At 48.5% G+C, this 16,420-nt stretch overlaps 1 protein-coding gene and 1 long non-coding RNA gene across 2 annotated transcripts in view; one reads left to right on the forward strand and one right to left on the reverse strand.

Annotated features, from left to right (window-relative positions):
* TMED3 (transmembrane p24 trafficking protein 3) lies at positions 1-11,230 on the reverse strand. Its single transcript, XM_068559153.1, is given in 4 exon segments — positions 1-863; positions 8,733-8,981; positions 10,666-11,169; positions 11,171-11,230. Coding segments are annotated over 4 exon segments (1,050 nt in total). The 3' UTR covers positions 1-626.
* The window catches only part of LOC137774018 (uncharacterized), a 21,735-nt gene continuing 16,412 nt past the window's right edge, over positions 11,098-16,420 (forward strand). The window contains exons 1-2 of the long non-coding RNA XR_011075773.1: positions 11,098-11,332; positions 14,750-14,895. This is a non-coding gene — a long non-coding RNA (uncharacterized lncRNA). The remainder of the gene's footprint in view (positions 11,333-14,749; positions 14,896-16,420) is intronic.

A 16,420-nucleotide genomic window follows, 5' to 3' on the forward strand; every position in this document is an offset into this window, starting at 1 on the left:
CATGGTGCTCACAGACAGTTTTTATTAGCCAGAGTCCTGCCTCCTAGGAGATACACAGCCAACCAAGGCACCCAGCTACCATTTTGTTCTTGCTCGCATGGCTGAGTCCATGGCTCACCTGGGATGGGGATTTCTGCAAAGCCGCTTCAAGGTCTGGTTTCCACAGGTACAGAGAGCTCCATGTGAGGAAAGGCCAGACAGGGCCCTGTCTCCTCCACACGGGATAGGACACACAAGCCAAATGGGCCATGCGTCGTGGAGCAAAAAGAGAGCCCTGAGCTGCCCCCTGGAGGCCTGGGCCCTTGGGGTTCCTCATACGAGCCAGGCCATTGGATGGCTGCCTGCCTGCCCTCCCACACTGGCCAATCCCTAGCCTGATTGCACCCTTTCTGCATTCAGTGTCGCACACATAATGCAGCTGGATGCCTTCCGCTTACTGGGCTCTATGAGCTTTGGCTGCTGGAGTATAAGGACCAAGCATCTGAATAGAAGGCAAGGTGAGAGCATGTTACCCTGTGCTCTTCTCCAGGCAGCTCCTGGGTTGCACCCACCAGCCCCAGGAGCCTGTGACCAAAGGGATCTGCTCCGTCCTGGGGTGTGAGGGGCCTGGGAGCAGAGTGCCCCAACTAGGAGTGGACCATCCTGCTGACGGGTCGTTTTTCTGTGAAGAAGCTTTTAAGCAGCAGCACCTGGCTGAAGCTGACCACGAACAGCGCGATCGTCTCACCAACAGACCAGTAAGAGACTCGGCTATTCAGATCTTCGGCCCGGGCTCTGTCCTGGGCCTCCCGGAGCCGGTAATGCGTCTGAGAGTCAATCACCGTCTTCAGAGCCTCGTGGATGGTCACACAGGCGGACTCCATCTAGGCAGGAAGAGAAAAGCAGTCATTGTGAACCCTCAGAAAAGAAGAACAGGATCCAGCACACACACAGCAAATGTGATCTTCAACATCCTAGGTAATTTCTACTGAATGCTAACTATGTGTCTATGCTAAGGATTTGACACGGTTGTACTCATAATAAGCCTAACTGAGGCTCAGAGAGGTTACGTAACTTGTTCGGAGTCACACAGTTAGTAGATGGCAGAGTCAGGATTTAACCTCAACTGTCTGAGTCCTGAGCCTATGCTTTCAAATACTGCCCTGTGTTCTTATTTAATACTCACCATACCCCTGACAGGCAGGGATCATTACTCCCAATTTTAAGGAGGATTGACTGCTTACTGCATATACTGACGAGGAAATTGAGGCTCAAAGAGGCTACATGACTTGCCCAAGGTCACACAGCTAATGAACAGCAGGGCGTGAAGTAAACCACAATTGTGTTGGACTCTGAATCTACTGTTCATTCTATTAAATTTGCTGCCTACACTTCTATGTATACACAAACACATGAAGACATACATTTCTCATGTACATAGACCCACACACACAAACATGTGCAAAGACAGACATGTGTGCACATGAATGTGCACACACATGCATATACTCACACATAACGCATACTACTTCACAACTTCCTTTACCTGCTAAAATATTATGTGTAGCATGCCGAATTCTGAATATGTCCCACCCCCACTACCAAGGTCCCCTGCTCCAGTCCCAGGAAGCTGTGAATATGATGAGCTGCCACTCCTGTGATTATGTTATATGTCACAGTTGACCTTAAGAGAGGGAGACCATCCAGTGGGCCTGACCGAATCACAGGAGCCCTTCAGAGCAGGGAGCTTTCTCCAGCTGCTGGCTGAAGGAAAAGTCAGAGAGGCTGGATTCAAAAGAATTCAGTGCACCGTTGCTGGCTCTCAAGATAGAGAAGGTCACATGCAAGGACCAGAAAAAGGCCTCTAGGAGTGGACAGCACAACAGCCAACAAGGAAACGGGAACCTCAGTCCTACAGCTACAAGGAAATAAATTCTGCCAACCACCTGAATGAGTGTGAGAGCAGATTCCTCCCCAGAGCCGCAAGAGAAGAGGCCAACCCAACCTGATTTCAGCCTTGAGACCCTGAGCAGAGAATCCAGCCGAGCTGGCCCAGGCTCAGAGCCTACAGAACTGTGAGATAATGAATGGCTGTTGTTTTCAGCCATTAGTAGTAATTATTGACTCAGCAACAGAAAACTAAGATATCATGCCTGTGAAAGAACATGTGTTCTTACTCACAGGCAACCTCTAAAGCAATCATTTTATCCACAACCCAGCAAATTCTAACCCAACAATAAGTTCTTGCGCTACGGAAGTTCATAAGCATCCAAAAAACGTTTGTTTCCCAAATTCCAAAGGTGAACTACTTATAAAGCTCAACATAAGAAGCTAGAAGGGACCAAACCATTGTGTCACCACCTTGATGGACCCCCGTGAAACCCTCATTCCTCTCACAAATTGAACAGTTTCTGGAAAGCAAAGGGGAGACCATGACCAAAAAAAGATGTTGCCCTTACTTGCTTCATAGATATTCTTGACTCTGGGCTGTTCTAGGAGCTAAACTAGACTACATGAGGAAAGAGAAAAGCTTCCCTTTAGCCTCTGTGTTGACAAGGCAGCATCTTCTGTCTGACAACTGGTCTACCTCCTAGGGGTGTGGGTTTCCTCTGCACGTGCTGGATGACCCCCTCATTCTGATCTATAGGGAAGAGGTGGTGAAATGTCACGTGGAGGGAAAATTGACAAGGTCACCGTGTACGAGATGGAATTAGTGTCAAGGGGCAGAATCCGCTGTAAAGAACAAGGTCATTTGTGCTTCACTTTTTCCCCCAAGGGGAACCTTGATCCTGCTTTCTCAGTGACACCTGCGTGCCCTATTATTTGGGCTATATTACGGTCTTCTCTGGCGACTGGAGTTAGCATGGGCTTCTTCACCTTCCCCATGTCTGGTAGGTAGGGTGTAGAGGGATACCTCGGAGATACTGCGGGTGTGGTTCCAGACCACCACAATAAAGCAAATGTCACGATAAAGTGAGTCACAGGGATTTTTTGGTTTCCCAGTGCATATAAAGGTTACGTTTACACTATACTGTAGTGTATTAAGAGTGTAATAGCATTATGTCTAAAAAAAAAAAAAATCAATGTACATACCTTAATTAGAAAATACTTTATTGCTAAAAAATGCTAACCATCATCTGACAACACAGCGTTGCCAAAAACCTTCAATTGTAAAAAATACAGCACCTGTGAAGTGCAGTAAAACAAGGTATGTCTGTACCTACAGATGTGTGATGTTGAGAGATGGACAAATGATCCTGAGAAGGGTTCCTGACATCAAGAAGTTGATTCCAAAGGGGACTCCTAAGTGACAACTGACTTCAGATGCCAACCACCAGAGGAGACCTCTCAGGGCACAGACCTCTGCACTGGACACGATGGTGGCATTTGTAGGCTTGCTCCCCCTAGCTCTCCTGGTAATGCTTCCAGAGTTGATGAAGGCATGTCAACTGTCACAGAGGAAGGAAGGGGACTAAACTGTGAAGGAACTAGGAAAGAGGTCACAGAGTGGAGTCAGGCTTAACCTACGCAAACCTGTGCCAAAGTGGAAGCAAGGTATGGCCTTGCTAGACGCTTCCCTACTGTGCCCTTCCGGTCACTCCCCATGACCAGGACACAGGAAGATCTGCTAAGTCCAATTAGTTCTATATTTACAGCACCCTGGTGATCTTCGGAAGACCACGGCTATTGAAGGTAGGGCTGGGGCACTCAGGAGAGACACCTCTCAAAATGACACTACAGGAATTCCAAATCATACTCGGTTTTCTTTGAGAGCCCAAACTACACTAATTCATTCTTTCAAATGTTTATTTATTAAGTGCCTACTCGCCTTCCAGACATTGTGTTGGGTCCTGGGAACTGAGAGATGAAATCAGAGTCAGACACAGTCCGGGGTCTCAAGAAGGTCATAATTTAGAGAATGTAATCAGCTTCATGCAATGCCAAAAGAGCTAACAACAGAGGGGTGAGCGGAGTTATGGGAACACCTCAGAGAAAGCTGCTAATCCTGCCAGAGATGGAGGCGTACCTGACACAGGGAAGAGACAAACTGAACCTTGACAGATGGGCAGCATGTCACCAGGCAGAGGATGAGGGGAACGCATTCCACATAGGAAAAGCATGGCAGGGCTTCCCTGGTGGCACAATGGTTAAGTATCTGCCTGCCAATGCAGTGGACACGGGTTCGAGCCCTGGTCGGGGAAGATCCCACATGCTGCAGAGCAACTAGGTCTGTGCACCACAACTACTGAGCCTGCGCTCTACAGCCCATGAGCCACAACTACTGAGCCTGCATGCCACAACTACTGAAGCCTGCGTGCCTACAGCCCGTGCTCCGGAACAAGAGAATCCACTGCAACGAGAAGCCCACGCACCACAAGGAAGAGTAGCCCCCACTTGCTGCACCTAGAGAAAGCCCGCGCGCAGCAACAAAGACCCAACGCAGCCAAAATTAAATAAATAAATTTATTTTTTAAAAAAAGGAAAGAAAAGCATGGCAAAGAGCACATGCAGGGCCCAGTATGTGCATCCCATTGGGGATATGTGGAAAGCAAGTCATGGGTAGGTGGAAGCTCACGGTAAAAGCCTTGAGAGTCAAGACTTTAACACGAAGCTCTGTGAGCATAAGAATGGCAAGGCAAGGATCCCACTTTAAGAGAACCTCCCTGCCAGCCATGATGCAGAGGGGGATTGGTGGTGGGGAAACCACTTTGGTGGCTGCAATTCTGCTGGGAAGAAAAGACGAGACCCTCAATTAAGAAGGTCACCAAGTGGAGGATGAAGAGCGGATCTGGGAGCGATTTAGGGGACTTGGTAACAAGGTAGAGAAGATCATTCTTAAAATTAGTGGGATGGACAGAGATACACATATACATGTGTATACATGCACATGCATGCCCGTGTGTATATGCATGCATATGCATGTATACACATAGACATACATACACACATGTTCAGAATGTATAAATACACAGAGGCTTTGTTTTTAAACACTAGGGAAGGGCTCACTGGTTTTCCAGGCTAGAATTCCACCCTCCGTGTTTATTTCCATCACAAGCTCATTCAGAAACTCAAGATGTACATTACACTCACTTGAACTGGGAGCTCCTGGGACCCCTGAGCCCTAGCCCAGGCGTTCAGCAGTACAGGCTGGTACCTCCAGCCTCCTCCCAGGGTCCAGAATCACTGGAGAAGGAGTCGGGGTGGGGGGGTGGAGGGGAAGAGAAACGGAGGAGGACACAGAAACCATGGGTGCTGACACCCCGGGCAAAGGACACATCAGATATGCCATGTAAGGCATCACTTCAAAGACGTGGATCAGATGTCACCAGCCAGAGACCAGCACTGCACTTCTATGAAGAGGGCCTGAGGTCTTTACAGGAACAACCTCAGATCCGATCAGTGACAGGGAAGGAAGCCAGTTCTCAGGAGGTAACAGAGCAGGAGGTGGTACTCTACGGCTTTCCTGGCGTCTAAAACCAGAAGACACCTTTAGAACCTGGCACAGGCCTCACAGGAGACCCCAGGGCAACACATCACCAAGATTCAGACACCTGGAAGCATCCCCTTACCGTAAAAGCATGCTACTTCCCCGTCCACTGGGATCTGCCGTTGGCATTAGTCAAAAATACCACTTCAGCTTGTTCCCACAAAATTTCAGTTAGGCAACCCAGCCAGCCTGCTTCCTACCCAGCAGGAAGCCAGCAGAGGCCCTTCTGTTGCAAAGAGCCCTGTTTTCGCAGGGCCATGGGTCCCCAGCTCTCCTGCAGTGCGACCTTCACCCCACTGAGACCTCCAGCCCTGGCTGGTTCCCAGTGTCCGGGAGCCCCACGGGGATTGTGGGCACTGCTCCATCATGACAGGTAGTCTCTGGAGACACCCTGACCTGTCTCCCTCCCAGGACCATCCCTTTCCTCCATCCCGTGCCCACATCCCATCCCGTCTCTACCACCTGCTGATGCCCAGGTCTTCACTCTGTAACCACCAGCAAATTCCTGCAGCCTCACCTCATCAGGACCTCCACGGATAGAAGCACTTGGCTCTTTATTTTATTTTATTTTTTGGCCATGCAGCACACGGGATCTTAGTTCCCCCAACCAGGGATCGAACTCGCACCCCCTGCAAGGGAAGCGCGGAGTCTTAACCACTGCACTGCCAGGGAAGTCCGCGCTTGGCTCTTTAAATTCTTCAAGAGCTCAAAAGCAGCGTCGCAGGGGCTGGCCTCAGGGTAGAGTTAGGAAAACCTTTAATCTTCCCTCGACCACCACTGAGGCAGCCCCGGACCTTGGACCTCTGTCAGGAACCTTCAGCCTCCGCTAGGGTCTGCCCAGACTCTCAGGACGCCCAGGGCACCTCAAGCTTGGCCTCCCTCAGCAGCATCCCTAGCCCATGTCCTCTGCCAGGAGCCTGGTCGTGCTGGAACTCAGGCCAAAGACAAGTCCCTCTGGCCTGGAGCCCTGGCCCGGGACTCGGTCACTCTGGATCCTATTCTTTCACCCTAGGGCTGCTACTGGTGCCAGAACACACAGCCTCTGGCCCAGCACTGAGCCGGACGAAGCCTCAGGGGAAGAGAGAAGACAGCTGCAGGTAGAAAGGGGATCCATGCCAAGCAAAATAAGATCAGGACCGGTGAGCAAAGTGAAGTGATGCCCTGAATACCTGCATCTGCTGTTCTCCCCACCCAGGAGGCCTTTCCTCCTCCCGTGCCAGACACACTCCTAGGCAAGCACCCAGAGTGTCGCTTTAAGCTAAAACTCTCCCTGTGAAGACTTCCCTGACACTCCTGGAAGAGTTAATTGGTCCATCCCCTGACAACCCTCACCCTTAAATCTCAGCTCTGATCAGAGCATCCTGGAGCTCCCTGGTTTACGGGGTCGCATTCCACGCAGGGCTCCTGACAGCCGGGACAGCGCCCTCTGACCTCCTCATACTCCCACCACCGGGTACAGTGTGCAGACTGAGCGCGGGCCCACCACAGGCGAGCGGGAGGCGTCCGAGACAGGCACAGACCAGGCAGGGGGGTCAGAGGTACAGAAGGAGAAGGAAAGAGCTCTTTTGCGGCCGGGCAGAAGGAAGGATGAGGTTCCCAGATGCAGAAGAGGGGAAGTGCAATCACTCCTTCCTGCAACAAAACCAAACTCTAACTCTAAGGCTCCAGGAAAGAACGTCTCTAGTGCGCTAATCCACAAAGCCTTTTCTCTACTGGTTTCTTTTCCTCTGCTTAGAGAGAGAAATCCTTCAGCTCAGCTTCTGGAGACTCACAAAATCTTCAAAACAGAAGCTATTTCATCAACGACCAACAGACCTCCTGAGAGGATAGGTTATGAAAGATCTTACACATAAGACACACCCTGGGCTGGACCTCCTATCAGCAGTCACGCCGCTAAGTTCAAACGCACTGCTGTCCAGTGGAACTCTCCATGCATGGGCACCAGCCACTCGTGACTACTGAGCACTACAAATGTTGGTATAGAGCTAACAAGGAAGGGAATTTTTAATTTAATTTCAATTAATTGTCAACAGCCATATGTAGATAGCTGTTACTGACTGGACAGTGCAGTGCTAACCTCCAACTGCTCAGAGAATGAGCCCATGGTCAAAGCCACAGAGGAATGGAGCCTGTGGTCACCTTGGAGGGCAGCCCAGAAGGTAATCTGGCATTGCTGGAGACTCAGATGCTCTGGCTTTGGTTCTGGAACAGGTGCAGCCACAGAGGGTCATTCCTGTCTTGCAGGTTTCCCTGGGTCCTGCCACTCAGTCACTTGACAACTATTTGGTGAGCTCTTATTCTATGCCACACCCCAGGCGCTGGGGCGCTGGGGATTCTGGGGTAATATAGAGTCCTAGCCTCAGAGCCTGCACATGGGAGGGAGGGAGAAGCTTAAATAGCAGGAGGGAAGACTGATGGAGGAGGCTGGGGTCGGACTATATATAGTTAACTGTGACAGCCATGGGTGACAGAGATGACTATCTGTCCTCCAAAAGTGTCACCGTTTCTCTTCCAGATTGTGAAGTTTGTTGCTAGGAGGTGACTGCCCAACTGAACTGTGTCTGCCGCCTTCGTTTCATCCAGACTGTCCACAGGACCATTTCTCAACAATGAGATATGAGTGGGTGTGATGGCGTCACTTCTGGGCCAGGGCTTTTAAGAAGCAGATGGGACTTTATCATTCTCTCCTGCTTTTGGTGGCTAGAAACAGAGGACTCTGAAGCCCTAAGGGACATCAGAAAGATGACAAGAAAGAAGGAGCCTGGTTTCCTGAGTCACTCCATGGAGGAAAGTCCTCCACCCCTATCCCCACTCTCTGGATTATTATGAGCGAGAAAAAAAAAAAAAATTTCATTGTGCTAAGCCATTGATATTTGGGGTTTATTTGTTATAGCAGCCAGCCGTTGTTACCTTAACTAATATATACCACACAAAGTAGGACTGGTCTTTCTCATGTAGATACATCGTATCAGCAGAGAGACATATGCTATGTGTACTTTGAAAGTGGTGCTGTGTCAAAGACTAAATGGGAACGCAGGAATACCAGAGGAAAGTATTGCAGGGATCCAGTTAAAGAATGGAGAGGAAGACCAAAAGGAGAACATAGGGTCTTGCAGGACTGGATGTGAACAGAGGAGCAAAGTCGATACTGAGACTTCAGACTGGAGCTGGATAGCTGGCGACTGCTCATCAGCCAAGACGGGCACAGACGAGAAGGAGCAGGCTGGGGGAGGGGGTTCATCTCAGCCTGTTAGTGTCCACTCACCTGGGTGAGAGCCGTGACTCTGTTCCCCATGTCTGGGAGAATGGGGGGCTCGTCGCCCACTTGAAAGTCAAAGTAGACGGTCTTGTGAGAGAAGGTGGAAAACTCATTACTGAAGCAAAACTGATAAACGCCCTTGACCTCAGCCTGGTGTGTGAAGCTGTCATACTGCTTCTTGGTTTCCCTGTAGATGGTGTTCCCCAGGGGGTCCTCCACATAGCAGTCAACGTCGTAGTGGCCTCCAGTGATGACCTGACAACCGCAAAAGACACCCACAGTCTGCTGTTACCAGAGGGGCAAACACCACTTACCAAAGGCCGACCAGGCACTGTGATTACACGTCACCAACATTTTTTTCATTTAATCTTCACAGCCTTCTAAAGGCTGACACTCCCCAGTTTACAGAGGATGACACTGAGGCTGAGAGAGTTGAAGTTCACTGGCCATGGTCATGCCGCTTGAAAGTGACAGAACTAAGACTCGAATCCATGTCTGCCTGACTCTAAAAGTTCTGCTCTGCAAAAGTGCAGAGAGCCTAATCCTTCCCATTTTACAGAAGAGGTAACTGAGGCTCCGAGGTTAAGTAAACTGCTGAATGTGTCTGGTAAACGTTAATATTATTGCTGATGGAATGCAAGGGGAAAGCACGTATAGACTGAAGCCTTCGCAGAATCAATGATTACCAGAGGTGGGAGAGTCCTCGGGAATCATTAGTTCAAACTCTGTGTCAACACAGGAAAGACAAGACCTGCAAAGGGCAAAAGTCACAGAGGTGGTCAATGACTACAACTAAGGCCCATCAAATAACACAGTCAATGGCCGCCATCTGCTTCCAAATGTTAAAATTTCCTTTTGTCCAGGTGGAAGAATTTGCTTTGTGATTAGTGAGCTTCCTAATGCTGGGGGTGTGTAAACTTATGCTGAACCTGCTCTAACAGGGGTTCCTGACCTGGCAGGGACCAGATGACCTCTCAGGCCCCTCCATCCTCACAACGATCATGTTTTGGTGCCTGTATCTAGGTTACCCCTGTTAGCCCAGCTGCAATTTCCACACTGTCCACGGACATGTGAAAGTGGCCCCATCAGCGACTCAGAGGTCATCGCACATAGTGCTGTCCCCAAGCACACGCCTCTTTTAGTGGCTTTGGTCAGAGAGGGCCCACCATATGGCCTGCCCCTACTCCTGCTTCCCGTGCCAACTCATCTCTGTAATGCCTGTCCGTATGTGTCCACAAGTAGACGCGGGTCTGGGTATGATTCCCACTCAGCTCCCTACTCTTAGATCTGCTCACTAAACCTTAGGGGCAGATCTCTCACTCAAGACCTGCTCCCCTGAACTGTGAGCCATGAGATCTCTCAAAGGAGCCAGGAGTGCAGGAGCTAGGAGCTTTTCTGAGTCATATGGCAGCAGCCACAACACCACTCCTTGGAAACACTGCCAGGGCTCAGAGCCTGCGCTGACACCTTTCCAAAGCGCCATTTCTCATCACTTGCTGCGCTCACCCCAACTTGACTTCAAACACTGGAGAGAGGGAAAAATAAAACCAAGAACCCATTTCCTCTCGCTGCCATTTTTCAGTACAGGCGGGGACAAACTGGTCCAAAAAACTTGGGACAGAGAGCCTGTGTCCAGCTAATCAGACATGGCATTCCTTAGAGTCAAGGGGCCTGCAGGTCATTGAGAACAACTCCCCAGGATGCAGGACCCGCCGCCGGGGCATCCGCATCCAGGTCGCGCACCTGCGGCGCTACCTCCCTCCCTGGTTAGTCGGGCCTGTCTCGAGTGGGCTCTGACTTCCTCGCGGGGAAGTCAGCTGGTCTCTGGTCATTCCCGCCCCCTTCAGCCTCTTTGGCTAATTCCAGCTACTCCAGCCTGGGGCGCACCAGTGACCAACGGAGACCTGGAAGGGGGAGAGGAGGCGCTGCCGGGTCTCACCTGGTAATCCAGGGAGAACTTCACGCCCTGCTCCACGTCCTCGTGGAAACACTGCTTGGCGTTGTCAGGTAGCTCGAAGGTGAGCTCCGCGCCCCGCGGCCGCTCCGCCTGGAGAAGCAGCAGCAGCAGCAGCAGAAGGGGCAGCGCGCAGGCGGAGCGCGAGGCCACGCTGCCCATGATGCTCCCGGTCCAGCCCCGTGGGCCGCGGCTCGGGCGTGCGCTCCTCGCGGGTGGGACGGTGGCTGGGGGACCAGGGATAAGGCGCAGAGACAGACGTGGCGCTAACCGGGCGCTGCGCTTCCGGGAGGGCGGGAAGCTCAGCGCGCAGCCGCGCGCTCGGGGGTGGTCCCGGGACCAAGGCCAGAGAGCACCGCAGCCTCCCCCCGCCCCTTCTGCCCGCTGCGCCTGCGCGCTGGCTGGGCTGGCGAAGGGGACACGCCCCCTCCCCCGCCCCGCGCTGTTCTGCTGGGGCGTCTCGGCGAAGGTGAGGCGGGACGGCCACCCCCCAGCGCGAACCTCCCCGGAAGGGCCCTCTGCCAACATCCCCGACAGACGTTTTCTGCATCCTCTGGGACCCGCAGGCTTGAGTATTCCCCGGAATTGGCCCAGGTCCACGCAGTCCTTCCTCTCTGGCCGCAGCAGCACGAAGCCCATGGGGTTTTACAAGGTACAGGCTCTGCTTCTGACTGGCTCTGTAACTTGTCTCGCGCTTCTCTGGAGAATCAGTCTCCTGGTCTAGAACTGGGTGTGCCCAAACTTACTATCCACAGTAGCAAGGAAGGCTAGAGGAAAGATATGCAAACTCTGGGGACCCAATTAACACCCCCTTTCTCATTCCCATCCCCTTCCCAAAGTTAAAAAAGTATGCCACGGGGCAGGGGGGTGGTTGGTGAGAGTAAGTAAAACCCCAGAATTACATCTGTTCTGGGGAAAACTGGCAGGCATGCTCACACATAAAGCTTCCTGAAGCTTCCTGAAGATACGAATACAGGTCTCTCACTCAGGGATTTCAGGTATCTCTTGGTTGTCAGGATAAGTTGAAGGTTCTTCTGGGACAAAACAATTTTTTTTTCCCTTTGACTTCTCAAAAGCGCTGAAAGCAGATAAATTAATTTACTGTCTTATCTATTACCATTGACCTAAGAAGATACTTTGTATAATCATTTCTACAGCGTTTTATATTCACTATGATCAAGTAAAGACAAAAAGAAAAAAACGATTGTAGTCTCGCTACTCAGTAAAGAATTTTTTTCAGAACATCATTAGGTGAGGTGTATCTTGATTTTAGCAAATAATTTTACTGCCTATATAGGTCTCCACGTGGATAAGACCGAAGTGTCCTGTCACTGGGCATACTTGATGTTGGATTAAGGTGCTAATTGATATGAAAGCAGTCTGTTGGCTGTTAAATAACATGCATGCATAATGTAATTATTAATATTTACTGGCTCTGTACCAGACTTAGCAAGGTATATAGTGTGCTTTGAGGTTCTTTCCATGGCTCTGTCCTGTTAAACATTATTTTTCAGTAACTGGTAGAAAACATGTAAGTAGTAATCATCTAATCTTGATGCACCAAGTGGAGAAACAAATGACAGATGTAAGACCAAGATTACCTTGGCCATCTGGAGTACTCAGCTAAGGTTAACAAAAGAAATTTCACCAGGTTAAATGTTAAATCCTACATTTAGTTCCAAGAAAACACCTGCATACTCTCAGGGACAAGAAACTTGGCTTGGCAGTAGCTCAAGTCAGAGCAGTTGAAGACTGATAATCAACAGTTAGCTGAATAAAAGACAGTGGAAACGGATGAACTAAAAAAGGAGCCCTGACTTGGGCTGAGTTAATTAAAAAAACAGCATTGTTTTAGCAGCTATTGTGTGGAAGTCACTATTACTAAAAGGAACTGCCTGCCCAGTAACAGGCAATGATCAGATCACATCTATTGTTCTGTTTTAAGAGGGACATTAATAAAACAGGGGGTATAGGAGGTAATTAGGAGGGGAGCAGTATAATAAATTGCCAGGAAGGCTTCTCAAGCAAGGTAAAGTCAAAGGAAACAGGATTTAACCTGGAAGAGTGGAAACTAAGAAGGAAGAGAGTGTTAGCTTTAAAAGTTTGCATAACAGCAATCGTAGCAGCTACCCTTATTTAGCAGTTACAATGAACCAGCACAGTGCTGGCTACTTATACACTTTTACATATTTTACACTAATTAATCCTCACTCACAATCATGGAAAGAATTATTATTGTTTTCCCTTGTAACAGTGAAGAAACAGAAGCTCTGGCTGTTTGAATAACATTTGTCTCAGTAAGCCTTTGCCATGTAACCACTCAGGGGCTTAAACGAACAATGACATAATTTCTCATGATTTTGTAGGTCGGCTGCGCAGTTCTTTAGCTGGTTTCGCTTGGGCTTCAGGGCTGGGAAATCCAAGATGGTCCCACCTACATGTCTGGCAGCTGGTATAGTCTGTTGACTGGGGCACCTTAATTCTCCATACATCCTCTCACCTCCTGTAGGCTAGATGATTTCCTTATGTGGCAGGCTCAGGGCCGCATCTCAAGAGAGCCTGAAACAGCCTGGCCCTTCTCCCCGTGCCCTCCCTGCACCCCCCCCACTGCTCACTACGTTCCAGAATTTTCCCAATATCACTTTTGCCACATTCTGTTGGTCAAAGCACGTCCCAAGGCCAGCCCAGATTCGAGGTGAAGAAATAAGACTCCATCCGTCTCTGGATTGGAGGAGCTGCAAAGTCACATTCAAAGGAGAAGCATACTAGGGTGGCGGGAATCTGTGATCATTACACAATCTGCCATAGTGCCCAAATTCGCTCAGCTTGTTGATGGCTAAGCTAGCAATTGAACCCAGGTCTGCCTGATTCTAAAGGCCACGTGCTTTTCACCACACACACTGCTCTACCCATTCCTCGGGGTACATCTGTCCTGCATATTCCATCTGCCAGACTTGGGATGAATCTGACATTGAGGTACATTTCAACTAACATAAGAAATGACTTTCTGGCAACCAGAGCTTTCCAAAAATTGATGAGCAGAGATAATTTCTTTCATCCCTTAAAATATTTAAGCAGAGACTGTATAAACAGCCAACCTCTTGGAATGTTGTAGAGAAGATTTGTGAACTGAGCGATGGAGTGTAATGGTTGATGACCTTTAAGCTTCCTTCCAAGCTTTGTTTTCCATGATATATGGTAGAAACTTCCAAAAGTAGGGAAACTTGGAAAACAAAAGCAAAACCATTACCTGTCCACTTTCATGGCTGCCTTTTGTAAAGGCCTTTTAAAACAGTAAATTAAAAATGAATATCTTAATAGATTCCGAAAAAGCATGATAAAAAAAGCATGACATCCACTCACAATAAAAACTCTTAGCAAACCAGAAATAATAGATAACTTCCTTCAATGTCTATAAAAATATCTATTAAAAAATAAGAGCCAACCTCATGGTTAATGACTAAACAATAAAATCCTTCCCTTTGAAATTGGAAATACGACATGAAAGCCTGCTATTTAACATTGTTCCAGAAATTGTAAGCAGTAAAATAAGGCAAGAAAAAGAAATACAAGGATAAGAATAGGAAATATGAAAGTCAGAATATGAGGGGCACCCAAGGGACGGACTCAGAAATGTTCCCATTGTGACTCTTTGTTGAATTGCACACTTATGTTCTGTGTGTGTGTTTTCTTTCACAATTTAAAAGGTTTAAAAAAGAGAGTAAGTGTCTTATAATGACATAGGCATTGTAAGGTGGACCCATCTGTCCCCTGAAGCAGGATTTTTCATGGTTGCATACAACAGGACCACTGCCCAGCATGCTCTTAGCATTTTGAAAGAAAATCCATTTTTATCCATGCCTTCTACATGTAATTGATGGTGAGGAAAGAAAGCAATGTAGTCACTGTGGACTGACTGAGGCAAATAGAAAGTTTGCAAACCACTTATGTTGCCACGGAACTATAGCCAATACCAGGCTTTCCCCAAACAAACCAGAGAAAGACGACACACAACACCTCGCGTCACAGCACCAAAAGGGCCAGATATTCCCTCTCTCCCTGCTTTTAGGTCCCAAGACATGTGGGCATGTGACCCAGGCTCCGCCAACCAGAGGCTCTTGCATCTGAAATCTTGAGGGGGTATCCGAAGACATGGAGACGTCAAAGATTATTGATGGCAGTGGTAGGATGGAGACTCCAGGGGTGTGAGAGCAAGTAAGTGCCCAGGAGCAGAAGTTCATCCTGAGCGGAAGTTTCCTATGACATGATTTTGGCAGTGAACTTGGCCACTTAGCCTTTCTTAAGTCTTGCCCCTTTTATGAGTCAATTTCCATTCTTCTCATTGGCTCTATAGAGTTTGAGACTTTTTAAACTGAAGTAGAATGGGACTGGATTCCTCATTACCCCAAGGCAGCTAGAAAGCTATAGGATTTACCTAAAATGTCAAGAAGGAATGGGAAAGGGAAATTCCATGAAGTGCTTTTGAAGGCAATGTTTAGAATAAAATAATCTTTTTATGATTATCAATAAACTGTCTGTATAATTGTGTGTTGTGGAAGCATAGGATCAGGAGGATGCTTTGAAATAGACTTTCTCAAATTTTTTGGTGTTTGTAGCACAGAAGAGACACATACACTAATCCCACTCACAGCCTGTTTTCCTCAATTATCTCACGGCCTTGCTCAATGACAGGGTGAATGGGAAGATTTGTCTCCCATATGTCCAGAAGGAGAGGAGAACTGAATATGAGTGAATACTATCTATATCTATTGCATTACAGTAAAAAATAATAAAAAACATAACAAAGACTCAGTGTCTGGTAAAGGCAGGTTAGATCATTTGAACCTAAGTTCCCCCTGAAAACAACTAAAAATACAACTTTAAATGTTTTCTAGAAAGCATCAAAGAGCTGACAAGATTGTAAAGAATTATCAAGCCAAAATTGAAGGGAAAATAGTCACCTGGAGACAGAGACGTTCCCAAATGCTACTTTTCCCATGAGGGCATTTGGCAATTCTGAAAATGTTTAATTTGAATGTTTACAGTCACACAGGGAGAGTGGGCAGAAAACAGAGCCTGAAGAGGGGTGTTGGGGGCGCATGATATCACTTTCTTTCTCAGAAGCTGCCAGGCATCACCCACACCGACCACATGCAATTGGCTACACAGAAACATCACAGTCCCTCCTGGTCCTAATTATACCAGTTGGTCCCGACCATCACCTCTGTGCTAGTCTCTGTTTGGAGCCCATGTCCTGTGACAGTCATTTCCAACTCCGTGATTTGCTTGTGTTGTTTGTATGCCTGGAAGGGTCTGCCAGCTCCATCTGGGGACCCTGTCCCACACACCATCCACAAAACCTCTACCTACTTGTAATGAGTCAATGTGGCTGGGCCATGGGGCACCCAGATATTTGGTCAGACATTATTCTGGGTGTTCCTGTAACATGCCTTTGCATGAAATTAACATTGGGATCAGTGCAGTTTAAGTAGAGCCAATTACCCTCCAGGATGTGAGTGGGCCTCGTTCAGTCAGTTGAAGGCCTGAATAGACCAAGTGGTTGACCTTCCCCTGAACGAGAGGAATTTTCCGGCAGACAGCTTTCAGACTTGAACTGGAACGTCCGCTCTGCTGGTTCTCCAGCCTGCCAGCCCACCCTGCAGACTGTGGACTTGCCAGCCTCCATAATTCAATTCCTTATAATGAATCTTTAGATAGACAGATATCTCATATATATGCC

The sequence above is a fragment of the Eschrichtius robustus genome, chromosome 1 (assembly GCF_028021215.1).
Source record: "Eschrichtius robustus isolate mEscRob2 chromosome 1, mEscRob2.pri, whole genome shotgun sequence".
Lineage (NCBI taxonomy): Eukaryota > Metazoa > Chordata > Mammalia > Artiodactyla > Eschrichtiidae > Eschrichtius > Eschrichtius robustus.